Source organism: Gaeumannomyces tritici (genome assembly GCF_000145635.1).
Source record: "Gaeumannomyces tritici R3-111a-1 unplaced genomic scaffold supercont2.4, whole genome shotgun sequence".
Taxonomy (NCBI): domain Eukaryota; kingdom Fungi; phylum Ascomycota; class Sordariomycetes; order Magnaporthales; family Magnaporthaceae; genus Gaeumannomyces; species Gaeumannomyces tritici.
In genome coordinates this window covers 2,183,304-2,205,503 of record NW_008804548.1, presented here as the reverse complement: position 1 = coordinate 2,205,503, position 22,200 = coordinate 2,183,304, and the positions used below count along the sequence as shown (strand labels likewise).

At 59.1% G+C, this 22,200-nt stretch overlaps 8 protein-coding genes across 8 annotated transcripts; 4 read left to right on the top strand and 4 right to left on the bottom strand.

Annotated features, from left to right (window-relative positions):
- The first annotated feature begins 745 nt into the window (after positions 1 to 745).
- Positions 746 to 4,409, top strand: GGTG_08178 (F-box/WD repeat-containing protein 7). The gene is made up of 6 exons (XM_009226017.1): positions 746 to 1,023; positions 1,156 to 1,825; positions 1,913 to 2,535; positions 2,613 to 2,975; positions 3,060 to 3,408; positions 3,480 to 4,409. The coding sequence occupies exons 2-6, from the start codon at positions 1,379 to 1,381 to the stop codon at positions 3,714 to 3,716; spliced, it is 2,019 nt and encodes a 672-aa protein (XP_009224281.1). The 5' UTR covers positions 746 to 1,023; positions 1,156 to 1,378; the 3' UTR covers positions 3,717 to 4,409.
- Positions 4,410 to 5,158: 749 nt separating this feature from the next.
- On the top strand, positions 5,159 to 7,018 carry GGTG_08177 (pyruvate dehydrogenase E1 component subunit alpha; the record flags this gene model as incomplete). Its single annotated transcript, XM_009226016.1, has 4 exons — positions 5,159 to 5,488; positions 5,686 to 5,819; positions 5,941 to 6,395; positions 6,507 to 7,018. Exons 1-4 carry the CDS (start codon positions 5,345 to 5,347, stop codon positions 7,016 to 7,018), a joined length of 1,245 nt encoding a protein of 414 aa, XP_009224280.1. The 5' UTR covers positions 5,159 to 5,344.
- A 778-nt stretch (positions 7,019 to 7,796) lies between these two features.
- On the top strand, positions 7,797 to 10,957 carry GGTG_08176 (DNA ligase 1; the record flags this gene model as incomplete). Its single annotated transcript, XM_009226015.1, has 4 exons — positions 7,797 to 7,822; positions 7,935 to 9,437; positions 9,520 to 10,288; positions 10,421 to 10,957. 4 exons carry the CDS (start codon positions 7,797 to 7,799, stop codon positions 10,955 to 10,957), a joined length of 2,835 nt encoding a protein of 944 aa, XP_009224279.1.
- A 38-nt stretch (positions 10,958 to 10,995) lies between these two features.
- GGTG_08175 (hypothetical protein) lies at positions 10,996 to 13,685 on the bottom strand. The gene is made up of 4 exons (XM_009226014.1): positions 12,953 to 13,685; positions 12,806 to 12,877; positions 12,669 to 12,730; positions 10,996 to 12,593 (listed from the first exon to the last, which is right to left on the bottom strand). The coding sequence occupies exons 1-4, from the start codon at positions 13,037 to 13,039 to the stop codon at positions 11,258 to 11,260; spliced, it is 1,557 nt and encodes a 518-aa protein (XP_009224278.1). The 5' UTR covers positions 13,040 to 13,685; the 3' UTR covers positions 10,996 to 11,257.
- Positions 13,686 to 14,123: 438 nt separating this feature from the next.
- On the bottom strand, positions 14,124 to 17,692 carry GGTG_08174 (AGC/PKA protein kinase). Its single transcript, XM_009226013.1, has 4 exons — positions 15,515 to 17,692; positions 14,980 to 15,328; positions 14,611 to 14,890; positions 14,124 to 14,514 (listed from the first exon to the last, which is right to left on the bottom strand). The coding sequence occupies exons 1-4, from the start codon at positions 16,529 to 16,531 to the stop codon at positions 14,487 to 14,489; spliced, it is 1,674 nt and encodes a 557-aa protein (XP_009224277.1). The 5' UTR covers positions 16,532 to 17,692; the 3' UTR covers positions 14,124 to 14,486.
- A 323-nt stretch (positions 17,693 to 18,015) lies between these two features.
- GGTG_08173 (vesicular integral-membrane protein VIP36) lies at positions 18,016 to 20,134 on the bottom strand. The gene is made up of 4 exons (XM_009226012.1): positions 19,825 to 20,134; positions 19,700 to 19,723; positions 19,543 to 19,613; positions 18,016 to 19,443 (listed from the first exon to the last, which is right to left on the bottom strand). The coding sequence occupies exons 1-4, from the start codon at positions 19,918 to 19,920 to the stop codon at positions 18,663 to 18,665; spliced, it is 972 nt and encodes a 323-aa protein (XP_009224276.1). The 5' UTR covers positions 19,921 to 20,134; the 3' UTR covers positions 18,016 to 18,662.
- Positions 20,135 to 20,319: 185 nt separating this feature from the next.
- Positions 20,320 to 21,065, top strand: GGTG_08172 (mitochondrial import inner membrane translocase subunit tim-13). Its single transcript, XM_009226011.1, has 2 exons — positions 20,320 to 20,673; positions 20,749 to 21,065. Exons 1-2 carry the CDS (start codon positions 20,503 to 20,505, stop codon positions 20,923 to 20,925), a joined length of 348 nt encoding a protein of 115 aa, XP_009224275.1. The 5' UTR covers positions 20,320 to 20,502; the 3' UTR covers positions 20,926 to 21,065.
- GGTG_08171 (hypothetical protein) lies at positions 20,837 to 21,996 on the bottom strand (the record flags this gene model as incomplete). Its single annotated transcript, XM_009226010.1, has 1 exon — positions 20,837 to 21,996. One exon carries the CDS (start codon positions 21,994 to 21,996, stop codon positions 21,136 to 21,138), a length of 861 nt encoding a protein of 286 aa, XP_009224274.1. The 3' UTR covers positions 20,837 to 21,135.
- Positions 21,997 to 22,200: the final 204 nt, after the last annotated feature.

The window sequence follows — 22,200 nt, the reverse complement described above, 5'->3', positions numbered from 1 at the left end:
CATTTCCTGACAGACAGGCTCTTGTCGGTGCTCCCTCGCACCATCGTCACTCGGCTCCTCTTAGTGGCTACCTAGGCAGGAGCTCAGATGCCTGAGCAGACCGAGACGAGGGAGATAAGATCTGGAGCGATGATATCTTTGTCAGTCCCGGACAGGTAGGCAACTCGGCAGGTGCACCACGCAAAGCAGTCGATATCAGGGTCCAAGCAATGCCCTGGTTCGATTGGCCCTGGGGTAGACGCAATTTGATGGTTGGATTCTGCTGCCAATGTGCCAACGCCTGGGCACGCCCACCACAAAAAAGATGGCAGTCTTAGAGGTCCCAAAGGCTAAGTAGAATTGTTCGTGCCGTGAGCTTTCCTTACGAGTTTTCTTATTCTTATTATTCCCCCTTATTTTTATTTTTTGGTTTTATTTTTCCTTCTATTCCTATTCCTGTTCCTGAAAGCAACTGTCCACCGCATTGCGAATTCCAGTCCCCTGCCATCCTTTTCGTGGTGCGCTTGCTGGGCTGGCGTGCGGTGGCGCCGCATCCCCTGCACCATATCCCTGTCGCTCCCTAAAACAAGCGGACTCGTGCCCGATTCACGCCCGTTTCCCCTTTTTTTTGCTAGTCCAGGACAGGGAGGCGGTACCTTGCCCGCGCGGCTGCGACACTGCAAAGCCCAGGTCACCTCCACTAGCCTCCACAGCGCCCAGTAAAACCCACGCCGCTCTCCACCCCCGTCCGAATCCACTCGTGGTTTCCAATCTCCTCCGTAGTTTGTTCCCCGTCCCATCCTCCTTGGCCTCAAGCTAGACCATCAACCCACCGCCCTCGGCCTTGCGATCCCTCTTTCGGCGCCGCCACACGCATCTGCTGGATGCCGCCGATCCCAGCGTCAGGCCCCCGCGTCGTTCCCGCCCACCACAAATCCACTGTACAGTCCGTGCAGTGTTGGCAAGCAGACAGCGCCGCGCCGCGTCCGAGTCTGCTCGTTTCAGGACCCCCGAGTATTTACCTCCTTGACGATACGTCCTCAGGTCAGCGCTCCTTTGCCGTCTCCTCGCGGCCTGCCACAAGGCACTACTATACTCTGCCTGCACCGAAATTCATTGTGCCGCCGCGCCCGGCCCTGCCCCTTCGCATCGCTGATTCGGTCTTCGAATAAGCAGAATCGCAACCAGAAGACGGTACCGCCCACCGCAGCCGAATCAGCCGATGCCCGCCGCCGCGACTCTTTAGCGGCATCTGTAATAAAACCGCCACTCGTTTCGATCGTCCCGATTTTAGAATCTCCTCCATAGGCTGTCGATCTCGGGGCCTCGCTCTGTTTTACTCGGACTCGTATAGTCTCGAGTCGCCATACTCTGGGTTCGATCCTCAGATCAGGGCGACATGGCTGGATATCACAGACCTCTGAGCTTCTCGGAGAGGCGAGGGAGTACGTTCAATGGCGAGGAGTTGAGCCTCAACACCGCGGGCGGCGTCAAACTTCAACAACCTCGTCCTCCCCGGGGCCCGCCGACACCGAGCATGAATACCCCCGCAGCCGACTTTGACCAGACCCTCACAGGGTCGCCGCCTCCTCCTCCTACGCCTGCTGCCTCCCCCGGCCCGTCACATAGCCAGCTTGACTGGAGCAATGCTGCCGATGACGAAGACTTTTTCCTCGCCAAAGTGCGCCAGCACTTCCAGAACTGCACCGGACCCCAGCGGACCCGGGTCCTCGCCGACCTCCTGAACCTCTGCACAAGTCAGCAGCTCAGCTTTGTCCACCAGTTTGTCAGCCCGTTGCTGAAGAAGGACCCCTTCACAAGCCTACCCGATGAGCTGTGTCTCAGGGTAAGCCAAGATCTCGTTTCCAACGGCATCGCGATTGGGCCGCGAATCTGGCTTCGTTTAGGAACTGACGCTGTGCGCGCCCTCTAGATTCTCTCATTTATCGATGACCCCAAGGTCCTCGCCAGGGCTTCGCAGGTCTCCAGGCGTTGGAGAGATCTTTTGAGTGACGACATGACGTGGAAAAACCTGTGCGTGAAGCACGACTACGGACGTAGGTTGTCCGAGGTGCAACCGCCAGCATCTAGCCACTCGCTCAGCCGCCCCTCTGCTTTCCCTCTCAGTGTGGGAGACTCCGAGGTCTCGAATCGGAGCTTCCCAGGGGCCCTTCCCATGCCCTCGTTGCGGCTGCCCACTTCTCCCAGCTTCGACGGGGTGTCGCCATCACTGCCCTCATCTCGTCCGACTCTGAAAACGTACAAGTCCCATTTCAAGCAAAGATATCTCGTGGATGCCGCTTGGAGAACCGGAGGCCAGAACGTGACTCGCAATATCACCCAGGAAGGGGGGGTTGTGACAAGCCTTCATCTCACACCAAAGTACATTATCGTGGCCTTGGATAACGCCAAGATTCATGTGTTTGATACGGAGGGGAATGCCCAGCGCACGCTTCAGGGCCATGTCATGGGAGTTTGGGCCATGGCTCCCTGGGAAGATCTTCTCGTCAGCGGCGGCTGCGACCGCGACGTCAGAGTCTGGGACTTGTCTACTGGGTACGTTAGCCTGTCACTGCCTCCCCCTGTGAACCGCGCTCGTAACTTCCGAGCTGACGACTCTTCGTTTCTTTCAGGGCATGTCTCCACACCCTTCGTGGCCATACCTCGACCGTGCGGTGTCTCAAGATGTCCGACTCTAACACGGCGATATCGGGTTCGCGGGACACTACTCTGCGTGTTTGGGACATACGGTCGGGGCTCTGCCGCAACGTTTTGGTCGGTCATCAGGGTAGCGTGAGGTGCTTGGAGATCAAGGGCGACATTGTTGTTTCTGGCAGCTATGACACGTATGCCAAGGTCTGGAGCATCTCAGAAGGTCGCTGCCTGCACACGCTCCAGGGTCACTACAGCCAAATCTACGCCATTGCGTTTGATGGCTTTCGGGTCGCTACCGGAAGTCTCGACACTAGTGTTCGCATATGGAACGCAACGACTGGGTATGTCTTTTCCTCCCTGCCATCTTGAATATCTCTTCTGGCCTCGAGGCAGAATACCAATTAATGCCTCTTCACGCCGTGTAGAGAGTGCCAGGCTGTCCTGCAAGGGCACACCTCGCTCGTTGGGCAGCTGCAGATGAGAGGCGAGACCCTCGTGACCGGCGGATCGGATGGGTCGGTGCGGGTATGGTCTCTATCAAAGTTCTGTCCCATCCACCGGCTTGCCGCCCATGACAATAGCGTCACGAGCCTGCAATTCGACGATACGCGAGTTGTCAGTGGTGGGAGCGATGGGCGGGTCAAAATATGGGATCTGAAGACGGGCCATCTCGTGCGCGAGCTCGTCGCCCAGTGCGAAGCCGTGTGGCGTGTCGCCTTCGAGGACGAGAAATGCATAGCGATGGCATCCAGAAATGGAAGAACCATCATGGAGGTAAGCGCAATTTGTCTTGGTTTGGGAACCGTCATGGAAGTCCTCGCTAACTCCCCCTTTCCTATTCGCAGCTATGGTCCTTCTCTCCACCGGAAGAGATCATGAACGAGCGGCCACTTTCTCTTCCCCAGCGGCCACACGAGACATCTACTCGGCCAATGAGTGCCTTGCCTCTCGACTACAGGAAATCACATACTTTGATTCCTGGCATCCCAAGACGAGATAGCCAAGACGTCGACATGAGGGATGCCGGCCCCTCAACTGCACCTTTACAGCAAGGCAACGCATCTTTCTTCCGGGAAGATTAGCACACGGGTTTTCACGGGCTTTGACTTTTATCGCCCTGAACATAGGACGCTCTGTTAGGGTTCTGGGACGAACCAACGGTCCATCAGCGCCATGCGTCTAGTACAGTGTCACGAGACCCGACAGCCCAGTCAAGTTTTCTACAACAGTATCATTTTCTCGCAGCATTTCTTCTCCTTCCCGACTTGTATTTTTCCGCATTGTCGACACTAATGGGTTCTCGTCGTTTCACCTTTATTTCATTCTATACTGGGCCGGGGTTTCTCTCATATCTTGCTTTCTCTTTGTTTCATACTCCGCATCATCTGCCTCTGTTCCAATTGCGCATCGCAACATCTCACAGCTCCATGGTCCTGTTCGGCATCTGGCTAGCGATGGAAAGCATTCTGGGTTATAAAAACATGGGTGGGCTGGTGGCAACGGCGAGCGAGGCGGGTGGGCTTCATATCACAGTACACTGTTGACAAAGTTCGGGTACAAGCTCGCGGCCGCCACATCCACTCCAGGCGTTTAACTTTTTCTTCTTTTGTCGATTTGAGAGCCTGCGGGATTTGGAATTTATGTTTATGCCAGTGGGTTATAAGCGATTTTACCTGGGCGGTTCGTGATTGGAACTTGGTGCCGGCTCTCGGGACCTCCACCAGGAACCCATCGGTTAGAAAGTTGCAATTGGTCTGTATTTGATTTGAGGCCGGAAATAAAAGGAAGAATCCCCAATCTGCGCGTGAATCACGACGTCGATATATGGGCCCTCTGCTCGCTCACTGGCCATCAAAGAGCCTGCGCCCCTGGGTTCTCGAGGGAAGAGGAGATGGGACGATGAACAAGAATCCTCTCGAGAAAAGAGAAGATGAATAAGAATCCATTCGAAAAGGAGAAGACGGGAAGATGAGCAAGAAAATATTCCGTCGTTATCGCAATTAAGCAGACAAATCACTCCACCAACTAAGAACGGCCAGGCACCACCACCCACAAAATCAAGAAAGAGCTCTCAATCTGTCAATCCTCGTTGTGTCTGGCACTCAGTCACACTTTGCAATGGCTTCGCATCAGGCTGCGATCGAGCATTCCCGGGCTCGTGAGAGCAGGAGGAGCCAACACGCTGGCGCAGTCGGTCGGAGGTCAGGAGTCACAGCGCGCAGGCGCGGTTAGAAACAGGCAAGTAGAGACAATTGGAAGGAGCCAGCGCCGAGAGCGCCTCAGGTGCGCTGGACCATGCAGAAAGCGAGCGATGCCGCCCTCCGAGGTCCATGGTCGCGGGGCATGCTCCCAATAAGCTCCCTCTGCGCGTCCCTGTCGTGGTGCGGGCAACACAGGAGGCTTGTCTGGACGTCGAAAAGTGAGAGATAAGCCGGATGACGCCACGTGATCATGTCGGACTCAGTGGGGGAAAATTCCAGCCCAGGGACGGGAACCCAGCAGCCCCAAACGAAAACTCCCGGGTTGAGCTCCACACCGGCCCGTACTTGGACTAGCGGCGTTCAACAAGACGCCCCAACCTTAGCTGAGCTTGATTCCCCAACCCAAAAAGTTTCGGTCGTTAAGAGGCCGCTTCGACAAAGCCCCTGCCTCCAACTTTTGCCGACCATCACGACAGCAACTCTCGCCAGATTCGAGCGTCAGCGTCACCATGTTCTCTAGAGGCCTCAGGGTAGGTCGGGCAGTACAGGCCCCGCTGCGCCAGCGCACCTACGTCCCTAAGATCTCCGCTGCTCGCAGGAGCGTTACGACGGATGCCGCTTCTTCGCATGTCGAAAAGGGCGCAGTTCCCAAGGTCAGCCCCCCTAGACCTCTCGAACCACGCAGCGGCGCCTGGCTTTCTAGAGCAGGCCAATTGGGGCTCCCCGCCTGGCTCGGCCGGTCCCAGGCCTGGGAGGTGGAAGCTACCTGGCGACGGCAGGCTGGAGAGATGGGGGTTATGCGGGGCTATACCTCGGGCGGCGATGGCTGACCATGCTCGCTCTACTCCAGTCCGATGATGAGCCCTTTACCGTCAACCTGAGCGACGAGAGCTTCGAGACCTACGAGCTCGACCCGCCGCCATACACCATGGAGGTGACCAAGAAGGAGCTTAAGCAGATTTACTACGACATGGTTGTGGTTCGGTACGTTGCCGAGTACCCATATGTTGCGTTGTTCTGACACATTGCGCCGGTTGTTCCGCTGTCCCAGAGACTTGCGGCTGCTTTTCCGTCTGCCCCACTAACTGTGATTCTGCACGACCAGGCAAATGGAAATGGCGGCGGACCGGCTGTACAAGGAGAAGAAGATCAGGGGCTTCTGCCATCTGTCGACCGGACAGGAGGCAGTCGCTGTCGGTATCGAGCACGCTATCAACAAGTCGGACGACGTCATCACGTCGTACCGATGCCACGGCTTCGCCTACATGCGCGGCGGCACGATCCGCTCCATCATCGGCGAGCTGCTGGGCCGTCGCGAGGGTATCGCTTACGGCAAGGGCGGCTCGATGCACATGTTCGCCAAGGGCTTCTACGGCGGCAACGGTATTGTGGGCGCCCAGGTCCCCGTCGGCGCCGGCCTGGCCTTTGCTCAGAAGTACACTGGCGGCAAGAAGGCCACTGTCATCCTTTACGGTGACGGTGCCAGCAACCAGGGGCAAGTTTTTGAGGCGTTCAACATGGCGAAGCTGTGGAACCTGCCCGCGCTTTTCGGCTGCGAGAGTAAGTTGACCCCTAGTGTTGCGAGCAGCCTGACACGTCGTGCGCACGCGACAATGTCGTATATCGGCCGAGCCAGAATGCGTTGCTGACAGTTTGATTCTAATTTTCTAGACAACAAGTACGGCATGGGCACATCCGCCTCCCGCTCGTCTGCTCTGACAGACTATTACAAGCGTGGACAGTACATTCCCGGCCTGAAGGTGAACGGCATGGACGTACTCGCGGTCAAGGCTGCGGTCAAGTACGGCAAGGAGTGGACCGAGGCGGAGAACGGCCCGCTTGTTCTCGAGTACGTCACGTACCGCTACGGTGGTCACTCCATGTCGGACCCCGGCACAACGTACCGCACGCGCGAGGAGATCCAGCGCATGAGGTCGACCAACGACCCGATCGCCGGGCTGAAGCAGAAGATGGTTGACTGGAGCGTCGTGTCGGAGGAGGAGCTGAAGCACCTGGACAAGGAGGCGCGTAGCTTCGTGAACGAGGAGGTCAAGGCGGCCGAGGCTATGGCCCCTCCCGAGGCGACCCAGCAGATCCTATTCGAGGACATTTACGTCAAGGGCACCGAGCCGTCACACATCCGTGGCCGCACTCCTGACGAGCTCTTCTACTTCAACAACTGATTTGAGCTAGCAAGAGGAGATGCGCCGAAGGACTGTTGTTTTCTTGTGTTCAATGCCCTGACGTAATAAACATGGATGGATTGGTTGGTTGCGCTTGGGCCAGGTAGACTATAAATTCGTATGTACAATACATTGCCTCGGCACCCCTTTCTGCGAAGCTTGCGTGTTTTGTTCTTTGCTCGTCACAAACCCTTCCTATAACACTCTCCAAAGCGCGTGGGAGCCTAGTCGGGACTGGTTGTGTGTGGCTGACCCAGGGGCCCCAGCCATGCAGGGGTGAATGTTCTCATCAGATTTCCGTCATGCTGGAACAGCTGAAGTGGTGAACAACGGGCAACAGTGCAAACTCTGTAAGAAGTGGGTCCGTGCTTGGCTGGTGGCAGTTTCTTTTTCCCGCGAGTCCGCTACGCAGCGGGCCCTCTAATTGGCCCATCCCTGCGAGTCGCGTCGCGTGTTGGGTCCATCGTCCATCATCGAAGGCACCTACCTGCCTGAACCGAAATCTAGGGTCCATCGGTACCCTCCCGATGATAGGCAGCAGCAGCTGGATGCCTGCCCGGTTAACTAAATTTCTAGGTACTATTGTCTCTGTGTGTTTGTTTTTATCGTTCTTGGTGCCTGTTTAAATTGTTCTCGCCCCTCGGAGGGTCGAGCGACGGAGGCTGGATTTAGCAGTAACCAATCTCGGCACGAAGCTTCTACCTCGCTCACGACCACCGTGGCTTCGAAGCAGCTACTTGCCCTGGCTGTGACGAGCGCTGCTCGCACAATAATCAGGATGGCTCCCAAGCAGGCCACCTTGGGGTACGTCAAATCGTCGCAGACAACTTTGGGGCATGTTCACCATGGGGTCGGGTTTCGCTTCGCTCCGTGCGCAAAATGGTGATGCTGACCGGCGCATGTTTGCGGTTTGCAGAAAGTTCTTCGGGAAGGCCTCCCAGCCCGCTCCCACACAGCAGACCAAGCTCTCCTTCTCTACCAAGGCGAGTGGCTCGAGCTCGAAAGCCAAGGGGCCCCCGGCGGAATCCGAGGGGACGGACGCCGACGCTGCTGCTGCCGATAACGACGACAAGGAGGAACCCCGCACTGTCACCATCTCCTCCAGGCCGAATACGAAACAGGCCGCCGGCAGCAGCCGCAAGACAGCGAAGCGCGACGAGTCCGATGATAATGCTCTCGAGGAGGACCAGCCGCCGGCCAAAAAGGCTCGACGGGGACGTCCGCGCAAGGTTGTGGACGATGACGACGAGGACCAAGTGATGGAGGCTGCCCCTGAAACCAAGCGAAGCCGAAGCAAGTCGCAGGGTTCTGTCGCCAAAGAGACGAAGCGCAGCCGGAGCAAGTCACAGGACTCTGTCACGAAGGAGACCAAGCGCAGCCGGAGCAAGTCGCAGGACTCTATCACCAAAGAGGATAAGGGGAAGGCAGATAAAAAGCAGGATATGGCCGAGGATGTGCCATGCAAGCCCAAACGCTCCAAGGGAACCGCCCGGTCAGGGGCCAAATCCCCAAAACCGTCCAAAGGCTGCAAGGCGACTGCCGTGAAGGAAGAGGAGGAGGAGGAGGAGGAAGATGATGTCTCTGATAAAGATGCCTCGAGCGCAGAGTCTGCTTCGGAGGCTGGGAATAGCGCAAGCGAAGACGAGAAGCCGGAGGTGAAGGCCAAGGTGCGCAAGTCGGTGCAGAAGACATTGTCCAAGCCTATCACGAAGGACCCTTTCCCGGATTGGAAGCCGGGTGAGCCGGTTCCCTACGCGGCCCTTTGCGCAACGTTCTCGCTCGTTGAGCTCACTACCAAGCGGCTCATAATCACGGAGTACTGCTCCCTGTTCCTGCGTCAGGTGCTGCGGCTGACCCCCGGCGACCTCCTCCCCACTGTGCTGCTGATGATCAACAAGCTGGCTGCCGACTATGCGGGCATCGAGTTGGGCATCGGCGAGTCACTCATCATGAAGGCCATCGGCGAGTCTACAGGACGCAGTCTAGCGGTGATCAAGCAAGACCAAAAGGAGATTGGCGACCTCGGTCTGGTAGCCGTCAAATCACGGTCAACGCAACCTACAATGTTCAAGCCGAAGCCGCTGACGGTCCGAGGTGTGCACACGGTCCTGGTTGGCATCGCCACGATGTCGGGCAATGGTGCGCAGGGGCGTAAGGTCGATATGATCAAGAAGCTGCTGTCCGCGGCCGACGTCAACTTGACGGGCAAGGTTGACATCACCAAGGACAAGGGCGGCCCTAGCGAGGCCAAGTATCTGGTTAGGTTCCTGGAGGGGAAATTGCGTCTGGGACTGGCCGAGAGGACGGTCCTGGTGTCGCTCGCGCAGGCAATCATAGCTCATGAGGCGACACAAAAGGGCAATGTGCCTAGCCCATCGGATGTCGAAAAGGCCGAGGCGATGCTCAAGACAGTGTACAGGTATGTCACTTGGCAATTTGGAATCTGGCGGCAGACAAGACAAAAGGTCACCACGTTACTGACTGTTGGCTCGGGCATACAGCGAGTTGCCTAGCTATGAAACTATCATCCCAGCAGTGCTGGAGCATGGTATCATGAACCTCAAGGAGAACTGCAAGCTCCGGCCAGGCATTCCCTTGAAGCCCATGTTGGCCAAGCCGACCAAGGCCATCACCGAGGTGCTGGACCGGTTCGAAAACCAAACCTTCACTTGCGAGTACAAGTACGACGGCGAGCGGGCGCAGATTCACTATGTGGCCAAGGATGCAGACGAGGAGCTCAGCCAGTCGCTGCCGGGAGCCAACAAAACCACTGGAGCGGGCGTAGCGGCCATCTTCTCGCGCAATTCTGAGGACCTGTCCAAGAAGTATCCCGACATCCTGGCTAAGCTGCACACGTGGATCAAGGAAGATACCAAGAGCTTCGTGCTCGACTGCGAAACAGTGGCGTGGGACGTGGTTGAGAAGAAGGTGCTTCCGTTCCAGCAGCTCATGACACGCAAAAAGAAGGATGTCAAGATCGAGGACGTCAAGGTCAAGGTCTGCGTCTTTGCCTTTGATCTGCTGTACCTCAACGGAGAGGCCGTGGTGGAGAAGTCGCTGCGCGAGCGGAGGGAGCTTCTGGCGGCCTCGTTTGAACCTGTTGAGGGCGAGTTTGCCCTGGCCACGCACATGAACGGTCGAGAGCTCGATGAGATCCAGACGTTCCTGGACGAGAGCGTCAAGGCGTCGTGCGAAGGGCTGATGGTGAAGATGTTGGACGGAGCCGAAAGCGGGTACGAGCCCAGTAAGAGGAGTCGCAATTGGTTGAAGGTATGCAGTTTTTTTTTAGTTTTTTTTAGTTTTTTTTGCCGTACGGCCATCTCATGGAGCAGCATGCACCACACGCTACCTCCCCTGCCTCACTCATGGTATCAAACTAACCACCCGGTTGCGATGTTTTAGATCAAGAAAGACTACCTCTCGGGCATTGGCGACTCTCTGGACCTGGTGGTGCTGGGCGCGTACCACGGCAAGGGCAAACGCACGTCGGTGTACGGGGCGTTCCTGTTGGCGTGCTATAACCCGTCGAGCGACACGTACGAGACGATCTGCAACATCGGCACTGGATTCTCGGAAGCAGTGCTGGAGGAGCTGCACTCGCAACTCAAAGACACGGTCATCGACCGACCCAAGCCGTTTTACTCGCACAGCTCTGGCGGGCAGCACCAGCCAGACGTCTGGCTCGAGCCGCGGCTGGTGTGGGAGGTCAAGACGGCGGATCTCACGCTCAGTCCCAGGTACAAGGCCGGGTGCGGCGAGGGCGTCGACCCGGCGGGGGCCAAGGGCATCAGCCTGCGATTCCCGCGCTTCATCAAGCTCCGCGACGACAAGAAGCCCGACGAGGCCACGTCGAGCCGGCAGGTGGCCGAGATGTACCGCAAGCAGGAGAGCGTGTCCAAGAGCAAGGGGCCTTCGGTTGATGACGACTTTGAGTACTGATGACGACGGGCACGATGAAAATGACGATTTTGCACACATGCATATTGACCTCACAGATAGAACAAGGCAGAAAATCAGGATCAGCCTCTATGTGTCTGGGCACGGCACGAAAAGAAGAACAAGCTCTCTCGTTTAATCATGATCATGTCTGTGTATGTGTTTTTTGCTTTGCTGTTTCGTATTCCGTTGATGGTCATGGCTCATAGCTTCGTGAGGTTTATAACTCGGTGTCGTAGAGAACAGTGTGTTTTGTTTTCTTCCTTTTTTTTTTCCCCTTCCTTTTTTTCTTTCTTCGGTCCGTCATACCTTTTCCTTCACCTTGACGCCCCCATCCTTGGCGTCCTGCCTGAGCTTCTCCGACTTTATCGCGTTGCCGGGCCCAAAGGTGCGGACCTTGCTCAGGGTGCGCTGGCGCATGGCGGCCATGATCTGGAGCTCCATCTTGTCGATGCCCTTCTCGAGGTCCTCGTCCTCGGCGGCGTAGTGGCGCTCGCGGCGGCGGTCCCACACGAGCCAGCAGACGACGATGGCGAGCGTGAGCGGCACCGTGAGGGCAAAGTAGATCCAGACCGACTCGGCCACGACGGGCTCGCCGTTCTGGGCCTTGAAGTCGAAAAAGGTCATGCTGAAGACCGAGGCCAGAAAGGTGGCGGGCAGGAAGATGGCGCCGAGCAGCGACAGAGTCTTCATGCTGTTGCTGTCCCGCTTGGACGCGTGGGCCAGGCGGCGCTGCTGGCTCGCGATCTCGAGGCTGAGGCGGCTCTCCTTTTGCGCCAGCGTGTTGTAGAGCGCGGCGCGCTGGATGCCGAGGCGCTCGAGCGTCGTGTGCGCGTAGCTCTCGACCCCGCGCAGCTTGGCGCGGTAGAAGCCCAGGCGGGCCAGCATGCCGCGGTGGGCGCGGTCGAGGCTCCCCAGGGGCCCGCCGCCGCGCTCGCGCGGTATCAGCGTCAGGCGGGACCGGAAGAGCTCCATGGCGTCCTCGAGCGCGGCCGCGATCTCGAGGTAGGCGCGCGGCCGCTTCCAGAGCACCTGCGAGTGGCACTCGACCAGGTCGCGGTTGAGCTGGTCCAGGTCCAGGCCCGAGAGGCTGGCGCCGCCGGTGCCGGTGCCGGTGCCGGTGCAGGTGCCGCCGACGTAGCTCTCGCGCTCGTGGATCTCCTCGCGCATGCTGACGGCGTGCTCGAGGCGGCGGAGCCAGTCGCGCGCGTCGCGCTGCTTGACGTCGCCATTTGGGCTCAGGTCGTGGCTCAGCACGACGAGGGGGAGGAGCAAGGGGTGGTTGACGTCGTGGGCGCAGGCGCGGACGGTGCGGACGGCCTCGACCAGGTCCGACGACTCGGTGCCCTTTGCGTAGCCCGAGGTTACGCCGGTGCGGAACGAGTACGACAGCATCAGCTCCCAGCCGCGCGTGCGGCCCTTCTTGCGCACGTCCGACTTACGGAAGATGACGTGCAGGTGCGGGTCCGCGTCGTCGGCGTGGTCCATGGCGGACCAGAAGAAGGGCCCGACGACGGCGGTGCCCTCGATGGCCCGGAGCGGGAGCCGCATCCCCCGCACCATGGCCTCGTAGTCGCCGGCCGTGAAGGAGATGACGTTTGGCGCGAACGTCTCGGGGTCCTGCGCCCTTTGCTGCAGCCTGTCTTTGTTGTCAGTCCCCGGTGGGGGGGCGTCTTGCGATGCATGGCATGGCATGGCATGGCATGGCACTTACACTAAGCGCAAGCCGTGGAGAAGCTTGGCTCCGTTCTTGAGCCTCGGCGGCTCAAAGACTCCCTGGACAGTGGGTTCAAGTTTGTCAGTTGGTATACTCGCTCACTCGTTGGAAACACAGACACAAAAAAGACTAACCCTGCGGTGGATAAAGTTTTCAAACTCGGACATGGGCAACGAGTGCTCCTCGTTGCTGTTCATGGTCGGGTCCTAGACAAGTAGGTAGGCAGGGAGCATCAGCAACAGGGCGTCCCCAAAAGCAAGAACCCGGACAGGAGGTCGAACCGAGTAGTTAAGGATCTCGAGATAGCTCGTCGTCTCGTTCACGCTCGTGCAGCCCTCCAGCATGGTCTCGAACATGTAGTCATCCATGGCTTCTGTGTGTGGTGGTGGCGGCACCGGCGCGGCAAGAGATAGCTCGCGTGGGCCCGAGACGGGACAAGCAACGACGTTGGCGGAGCAGGAAACAGGCGCAGGGTGGGTGGCCTGTGTGGGTGATGCTAGCTAGCTAGTGCTTGTAAGCTCAATGCTGTCTTGGTCCGGGGTCACATGCACAGAGTAATTAGGGAAGAAAACACAAGGAAATATAACCGAGGACAGATCGAGGAAAAGAAGAAAAAAGGAACAAATCTATGGAGGGGATGAGAAACAAATCGGATTCAACAACGGTTTGGCCGGAAAATAATCAACTGAAAAACGGACAGGATCGGGACTAGCACAAGTCCATGTGATTGAGAAAGACAGAGCTGGGCAAGTCATGAAGCCGGGCGGGCACTGGTCAAGTGCAGAAAAAAAGAAAGAAAAAAGGGAGGAAAAAAAAAGAGCAAGAAAAGAGTGAGAGCCGCGGCCGGGGCGGGGGAGAAGGGCCGACCGACGGGCACTTGCAGGGCAACTGGAGGCCTGGAGGCCTGCACTTGCATCAAACCCTCTCTGCCGATGCCAGACCAACAAGGGCTTACCGCCTTCTGGGGGGCATGCGGGCGTTGGTGACCTGCATGTACGGTAGGCAGTAGACAGCATTACTGGTACGCCCACACACGCCCACACACGCCCACACTCGCCCACCCACGGTCGGGCTCCCTACCCGGGCCGGCAGGCTCGGGCCCAGTTCGTTGCTTGTCTGTCGACTGCCCCGTCTCTGGGTGGTGGACAAGACATGTCTGGACAGGGAGAGGGGGGACGTGTCGAGGGCCAGGTCCAGGTCCAAGTCCAGGCCCCTCCCCTCCTCTCTCTCTCCGTCTTGGCTCAAAGTAGACTAGTGTCGTCAGCGTGGGAGCGGGGACCAGCAGCCGAACCCCAGCTCAGCAATTCCCAACCTCGCGCCATCCACACCATGGCTGCTGGTGTGGTCCACACAATGCGGGATCGATGATGCATGGGCAAAATTGATGTCTGGTCCGTCCGTTTTGACTGGTTGCTTTGTTGGCTGCCTGCATGGCTGGCTTGGGGCCGTTCTCCAGCCCCCAAGGCAGCGAGCAAACATCTTCAAGGCCAAGTCCGCAACCAGTCCGCAACCAAAAAGAAAGATGATATTCGATAAAGGCTGTGAGGTAGGTTCTCTTCTATGCGTGTTATCCAAGGTGTAGCACCGAGTCCGCCCAACCAAATAAAGAATAAAGACCATGAGTTTTTTCTTCGTTTCCCCCGCCCAAGCTAACCCAAAGTCCAACCCGCCCGTTCCGTTTCACCAAACCTCGAGAGATATGATCAGCAAGGGGGTTGCACATGGGCCTTGAAGCCACACACCCCCCGCTTGCTTCTTTCCAAGGGTACCCAAGAACAAAAACCCGCACCTCCGGTGTCGTCATCGTGTGCAACATCAGAAGTCGGCAAATAGGTGGCCGTGGCTACAGCGGTAGTCACCCAGTTAGCCAAACATTCAGCCATGGTACAAGGCAGAGAGAGAAGAGAATCAGAGAGAGAAAAAGAGCAGAGTAGCTTACTCGTCCGGGCCTGTCTGGCCATATCGTTCCGTCTCCTCTGGATACCTGTCAAACTGGCTAGCGTCGCCAGCCCCAGCCTTGACAGGCGGGGTGTAGGGTGCGTCGATGTCTTTGCGAGCCAGTCGGTCCCACGTGACCTCGAGGAACCACTGATGGTTCTTCACGTCCTGCGAGCCGCCGTAAAGATTGCCCAGGCGCTTGGTCAGGTCCGCCGTGATCAATCGCTGGAGGAGATCCTTGGCATCTGGGTTTATGTATGCCGGATACTTGACCTTGCCCTCTGCAGGTCACGCGCACCACAAGCCGTGTCAGCAACGGTGCCAGCAACCGGCCCATCGGGCGAAAGGACAAGGCAACACAAACACTTACGGATAATGTTTTCGTAGATCTTCATGGGCGATCCACTGTCCCAAAAGGGCGTGTAGCCGCACAGCATCTCGTAGATCAAGATGCCCAGCGACCACCAGTCAACCGACTTGTTGTAGCCCTTGTTGGACACCACCTCGGGCGCTAGGTAGTCTGGCGTCCCACAAAGCGTCCATGTCTTGTCCGGCACGCGCTTGGCAAATCCAAAGTCGGTGATCTTGAGATGGCCGTGTCGGTCAAGGAGGAGGTTTTCCGGCTTCAGATCTCGGTATATAATGTTCTTGGCGTGCAGGTACTCGAGCGCCAGCGTCACTTCGGCCGCGTAGAACTTGGCCACCGGGTTCGGGAAGCGCTGCGGGCGAGCTGACGGTTAGCTTGAACTGCACCTGAACGGACCCAACGACGGGAGGGAGGGAGGGCCCAACTAGAGCCGGAGCCGGACTGGCCCTAGACTAGCCTAGCGCTCCCCGGAAATAGGCGCCCTCGGCTGAGGGCTAGAGGGCTTCCAAGCGCATCGACAAACAAACAAACAACTTACGCCAGACTTCCTCAGCAGCGAAAAGAGCTCGCCGCCCTCAACAAAATCCATGACCATGTACAGATTCTTGCAGTCTTGAAAGGTGCCCCACAGCGTGATTAGGAAGGGGTTCTTGACCTCGCCGAGCATCTTCCTCTCGTCATTGGTGTGCTCGATCTGCTTCATCTTGACCACCTGGGCCTTCTTCAACACCTTGACGGCATAGAACCTCTGGTTGTGCCTCGACTGGACAAGGTGGACCCGGCCGAAACTACCTGTGCCGAGGGTCCTCAGTATCTCAAAGTCGGCCAGCGAGTACTTGCCCTTTGTCACGCGGACCTGCTGCTCCTGCGGGGTTTGTTGTGGCTGCTGCTGTTGAGCGTGGGCCTGGGGCTGCGCCTGGGGCTGCGCGCCCTGTTGTTGTTGTTGTTGCTGCTGTTGCTGCGGCATCATGGCTTGGGGTTGGTGAGGCGTCTGCTGCTGTTGCTGTTGCTGCTGCTGTTGCTGTTGCTGTTGCGACAGGCCTGGGGCGGGGCTCCCGTGCGAGGGCGGTAGGGGGAATCGGGATTGTATCTGGTTCTGATAGCCGGCCGACAGATCGTCATGCTGCTGCTGAGGAATATTTATGAGGTTGGAGATGCTCGGTAGGTTCTGCGGCTCTAGAGACCCAGGGGAGGGCGTGTGCGTGGGCGGAGTGTAGACGGGTGGTGGTGCGGTTACTGGGTTCATGGTTGGCTGCTGGACCTGGGACCCGGACTGGTGTTGTTGCACTTGCGCCTGCTGCTGCTGCTGCTGCTGCTGCTGCTGCTGCTGCTGCTGCTGCTGCTGCTGCTGCGCCTGTGCTTGCGGCGGCAGCTGCTGTCCAGACGCCGCGGCGGGGGCGGCAGCAGCGGGAAGAGCGCCTGCCGAGGCTAGGGCCTGGTCGAAGCTTTGCGCGGCCGTGGGCGTGACGGGGCTCGTCGGTTGGCTGGTGGAGCCGCGATCGGGGTTGCCCTCCTTTGTCCGCTTCTTCTTGAGGAAGCCAGGTAGCGAAGGCATCCAGAACCCGGACGCGCAATGGCAGCGGGTGGGGGAGGTGGATGGGGGAGGGAGGTGTGTGGCTGCTCGATGGGCGCGAGCGCGCTTGTCGCACCTACCCTACCAGACGCGGGCGTCCACCGGCGTGGCAGGTGTAGGGGTGGCGGTGGTGGTGGTGGTGGTGGTGCTGACAATGGCGAAAGGAGGCGGCGGGTGGTGAGCGTTCGCAGGAGGGAGGAAGGGTCTGAGCAGCGGGAAGGGATGACAGGGGCGGAAACGACGGCGATGTCGCGCAAAAATAAAAATAAAAGAAGGAACCTAGGCACAAAGGATCCAGCAAAGCGACGAGCCGGGCTGGAGGGGTCTGGGCGCTCCAATTGATTGCGACAAGAGGTCCGTCCAGTCGAGGCGGGGAGGTACTCAGGTAGGTACTCTGCGTCGGAGTGTAAGATGTATGTACGGACAGGTAGGTACTTGCCTCCAACACAACACAACACAACACAACACGTATGGGGGTTGGTCCTGACCTAGGGCCTGCCACCAGTGCAGCAGCACAGCGTCGCGGGCGTGCGGGGCGCGGAGGCTGGGCTGCTGGGTCAATCAGATTCAGCGGTCGTGAGGGCAGAGGGGGAGGGGGAGCCAGGGGGTGGGGAGTGGGGGGCAGCCAGCAAGCCGCGACCGGAATGGAACTCGTGCAGGCCAAGACTGGCGTCACCCAGCAGTCACGCCCGCAATCAAAATCCCAAACCGCCAAACAGCATCCCTCCCCAAGGGCATATCCCTTCTCCTCTCCGCCGCCGACCTCCTCTCCCCTTTTTTTTCCTCTTCTCGCTGGCGAGACCCACCGCAAGGAACACCTTTGCGGCCAGGTGTGTCGGAACTGACAAACGAAAAGGGCGCCACGAGCGTCAGGATTTGGACCACCCCCGTCCCCTCTCTCTGCGCGCGATGGCTGGGCCCAATCGAGTCAGACGAAGTGTCCCGGATGTTCTCGCCTAGCAAGTCTGTTCCTTGCGGACCGGGCGCTGTGAATCGTGAAATCGACGTGTGGTTTCCGGGGGCGGGTAGCCCAGGCGACAGCAAGAGACAGAAGAAGAGAGAAGATATCGGGTGAACACCTATATCGGATCGGATCAATGCCGGAGCCCTCGTCCGGGAGATGGACATAGTATAGTCCTTTATAGTTTGGGATTTTTAATACCCGCAGAGGCCTGCCCGCACGGGCGCAAATAGGTTTCCGCTCCTTCGGTGACTTGACTCACTGACTTAATTCCCAACCCGGTCTAGGCTCGCCAGAAACTGCGACATGCCTCGCTCGTGCTCCCTCGAGCGCGAGCTTCATAATAAAAGCCGACATTGAGCCAGCTACCTGCCACCCGTTTCAGCCGCCCGGCATTCTGCAGTGTGAGCCTGTGTGAGCTTGCTCGAAAGCCGTCGTCGGTCGGGTTTTGCTTTCCTCCTCTGTCGGGAATACACCACACACAGCCAGCACCACACACAGCCAGCACCGCACACCGTCCCGGTTCATGATGGCGATGCGCGCGTCTGTGGCATGAAGGTTGCGACACAAACCGTCTACCTACGACTTGGTCGTGGCACGAAACTCATACAACATCCCCGTGTACTCCCTTCGGCTTTAGTTCCAGGTGTCAGACTGTTTCCCTCGCCATGCTGGGGTAACCCATCGTGCTTGGCCACGCCTCATTCTGTCCTGCGCAAAAGGAGGCCGAGATTAGGACCTGCCAGATATTAGAGTTCAACACGACACTGACCCCGTATGTTGTATGTACATGCGCCGACAAAGTGCCTATGCCAAGTACATCGACATACATATGCAAGAACAAAAGAAGAACGGAGGAAAAAAACGCTGGAGTCGGCGAGCGCATCCAAACCACCGCCCACGTCGGGAACATTTATTTATACACACTTCGACAGTCGTTATCTCGTTAACCTCCAGACAAAGGTCCTCTCGTCAGGCGAGGAATTTTAAACCGACTCCGCACGGACCGAACCCATGCCCGCCCCTCGCAGGCATGCCGCCCGCCCTGCGCCTCTGATATCTAGGTAGGCCGGTGCAACTGTTGATGCGCCAGCTACATGCCCTGCCCCCCCGCCCCTTCGAACCCGCCTCGCCAGGAGCCCCCGGTTCGGCTCAGAATCGGTGCGACCGCTTGTTCGTCCTCCAGGCCGTGAAGATGGCGTAAGCGCCTCCGACGACGATGACGAAGAGGAAGATCTTGATGAAGAACCACGACCAGCTGCCGCCCTCATTCTTGGCCTGCTCCTTGGCCATCTTGCTCGCGCCCTTCTTGGCCCCGCTGCTGCCGGGCGTGTTCTTGCCCTTCTTGCTGGGCTCCGTGTACATGTTCTTGGCGGCGACGGAGATGATGTCGTGGTTGTCGGTCAACTCGCCCGTCTCGGCCGTGAAGCCCAGGTAGGCCACCTGCGGGATTGTGGGCGGCTCGTTGGTCTCGAAGCACATGGTCCACTCGCCCTCGGACTTGTAGTGCAGCTCCAGCTTCAGGTACTTGTCCTGGAAGTACGTTAGGCGCAGCTTGGTCGGCACGCTCGCGTGCCGGATCCCGCGCGCCGAGCAGCCCGCGAACTCGGTCGACTTGCCGTCCGTGTCCTTGTCGTACGTCTTTTGCCCGTCGCCAATCATGGCCATGACGTAGGGGAACACCACGCCCGGTCGGTTGTTCTTGTACGTGTCGAAGAAGATGCCGAGCCCGTCGAACTTGTCGACGCTGCCGAACACGGGGCCCTGCTCCGTGCGCTGCTTGGTGATCCACATGGCGAAGCCGTCGCCGTACAGCTGGTGCTTGCCGTGGATCTTGAACTCCACCTCCACCTCCCAGTTCGTCGCCGTGAGCGGCACCCGGGACCACAAGTGGCCCGTTTGCGACGGCCTGTCCGAGGTGAGCCGGATGTATCTGCGCGCAGCAACTGGTGTCAGCCCGCCTCCTTTTGGGCAGTAGCGCTGTTTTTGTAAGGGAGGGGTTTCGGTCCATCGTCGTCAGTTCGTAACGTACTGGTCGGTCCGGATGATGGTATCTCCTCCAAAATCATACCACCTGCTCTGCATATCGGAATCGAGGTACGGCTGCGAAGGAGACAAGGCAAACATGTTAGCTGGCCGCATGGCGCAATATCAAGTCGGCGCTGCATGCAGCAAGCACAATTCCTCACCTGGTTGAGAGTATGTGTCCTCAGCTGCGAGGACGGGAAGAGTTGCGCTTCCGAGTTAGCCATGGGCGCCTTTCCGACGTGATGATATTCATGGCCGCCAGAACCGTGTCTAGATGCCGACGAACCCCTATGCTCTTGACCTGGCCCTCGTCGTCGACGGACACGGCCGCCAGCGACGTCGTCGCGAGGCACAAGGCCGACAAATAGCGAGTGAACCACATTGCGCCGGCGCCGGGGGGAGGACTCAGGGCAGTCCGGGTGGATTTAGCTCGTTGGCAAAAGCCGTCGTCGGGGGCGGCGTTCGGTTCGATCGATCTCGTCTTTTTTTCTTTTTTTATTCCCACGCGGTGAGCGGCATCGGCTGGGGTAGGCGCAGTGGGTGGACGGGTGGACGGGTGGACGTTGAAGCTGAGGTGCAAGACGACGAGGTTCACCCACCTAGGGTGATGTAGCACCTTTCGGCTTGCGATTTAGCTGGCCTTTTTGCGCCACTTTTGCATGGGGGCCTGAGTGGCCCCCCCGTCGGTGGACCTCGAAGTGGTACCTCCTGCTGCAGGTTTGGGCTGCCAAGATACCGCTCGTCAACTCCGCTCGAGCTGGGCGTGGCTGGAGAGTGGTCGCACCGCCACACCAACACCCGCAAAAAGACTGGCATGGCGGGTTGCTATCCAGCCGGGTATGAGCTGCCCAGAGGAGAGCTCAAGAGAAATCCTTGGACAGACAGGCGCGCACATCAAAGCTCTTGAGCTGCCCAATAGAAACACCGTTCTCGCCCGAGCAACGAAATCACACCAGCAGACGCAATGTTCTTCTCCGGCTCCAAGCCCACCCCGCCGACCGAGACTCCCCTGTCCGAGTTCTCCGACATGCCCGTCTCGGCCGCCTCGGCCGCCGACTCGGAGGGCATCAAGAAGGCCTTTATGCGCCAGGTCCAGCTCGAGTCCCAGAGCGCCAACGCGCGCACGCTGATGGAGGTAATATAATCAGACCTTTTTTTCCCCGCCCGCTTCATGAGGGCACACATCTGACTCCAGAACAACGCACACCAGAAAATCAACTCCAACTGCTTCGAAAAGTGCGTGCCGAGCCCCGAAGGCTCCATGTCGGCCGGGCAGTCGGCCTGCGTGACGCAGTGCATGGAGAAGTATATGACGGCCTGGAACCTGGTGCACAGCTCCTACGTCCGGAGGTTACAGCAGGAGGCGGCGAACGGCGGCATCCAGTGAGGAGGGCTCTTGCCGCTCTTGTGCCATTTTTTATTTGATGCGACGACGTCCGCCTCTTTTCTCAGCCACTGTACAATAAACTCGCTCACGTTCCAAGTTTACCAACCGCCCCTTGCCGGAAGGGGGCCTTCTTTTGTGTGTCTTGACATTACATTATGCATATTGTGGTATATGTATATGCGGCACCCGTAAAGCCCGCCGTTGTCTGCATCATGGCTCACCGGGGAGCCCTTGCGCCTTGGCCTCGGCCGCCGCCTTCTTGCGGGCCAGGTACCGCTCCTTGGCACTCGATATGTCAGCCGCCGTCTTCTGGCTCTTGGACGCGAGTTCCACCTTTGCGCGCTCCTCGGCCGCCTCGTCCCGCGAGCGCTTGAGCGTCTGCTCGTACTGCGCCTCCAGCGCGCGCGACTGCCGGTCGCGCATGGCCTGCCTGCCGCCGCCCCTGCCGGTAAGGGACGAGGAGGACGCCCCCCTTCCGCCATCCCGCCGGTCCCGTTCCCGGTCATTGGCGGCTGCTGCTGCTGCTGCTGCGGCGGCGGCGGCATCGGCTTGCTGTTTCTTCTTGGGCACAATGTTGAGCCCGCCCCTGAGCAGCTCGCGCTTGTCCACGACCTGGCCCTCTTCGTTGATGGCGACGTCGCCGCCCTGCTCGTTGATGCGGCGCGCCTTGTCGGCCGCGCCATTGTCTCCGCTCTCGTCCTCCTCCTCGGCGGCGGCGGCGTCCTCCACCACCTTGTCATCCCCGCCGCCGCCTGTCTTTTTCCTGTGCTGTAGCTCCTCGGCGGCCCTCACCATCTCGGCGTGCGCCTGCTCCCCGCGGTCGAGCAGCTGCTTGTAGAAGCCCGTCATGCCGCCCGACTTGTTGCGGCGCGCCTCGTCCTCCTCGCGCCGCCGCTCCTCCTCCTCGAGCCGCCTGTTCTCCTCCTGCTGTTTCCTGTAGGCCTCGGTCACGAACATGTCCTTGTCGGCAAACTCGTCGCCCTCGGCCTCGCGCTCGCGCTTCATCTTCTTGTCCTCGGCGATCTTGCGGTCCCGCTCCCGCACCTCGACCGCCTTCTTGAGGTTGGCCATGTACTGCGGCTTGCGCTCCGCGGCTTGCGCAGAGGCCGCAGCGGCGGCGTTGCGCGTGGGAGCCTTGAAGGCGTCGTAGGCCGCGTCGTAGTCGTAGATGGATGGGTCCTCGCGCTCGGCGCGCTCGGCGTACCGGCGCGATGTCAGCGCGCTGGCCAGGTCGCCCAGCGCGTGCGCCGGGCCCGCGCCGCCTCCGCCGCCGCC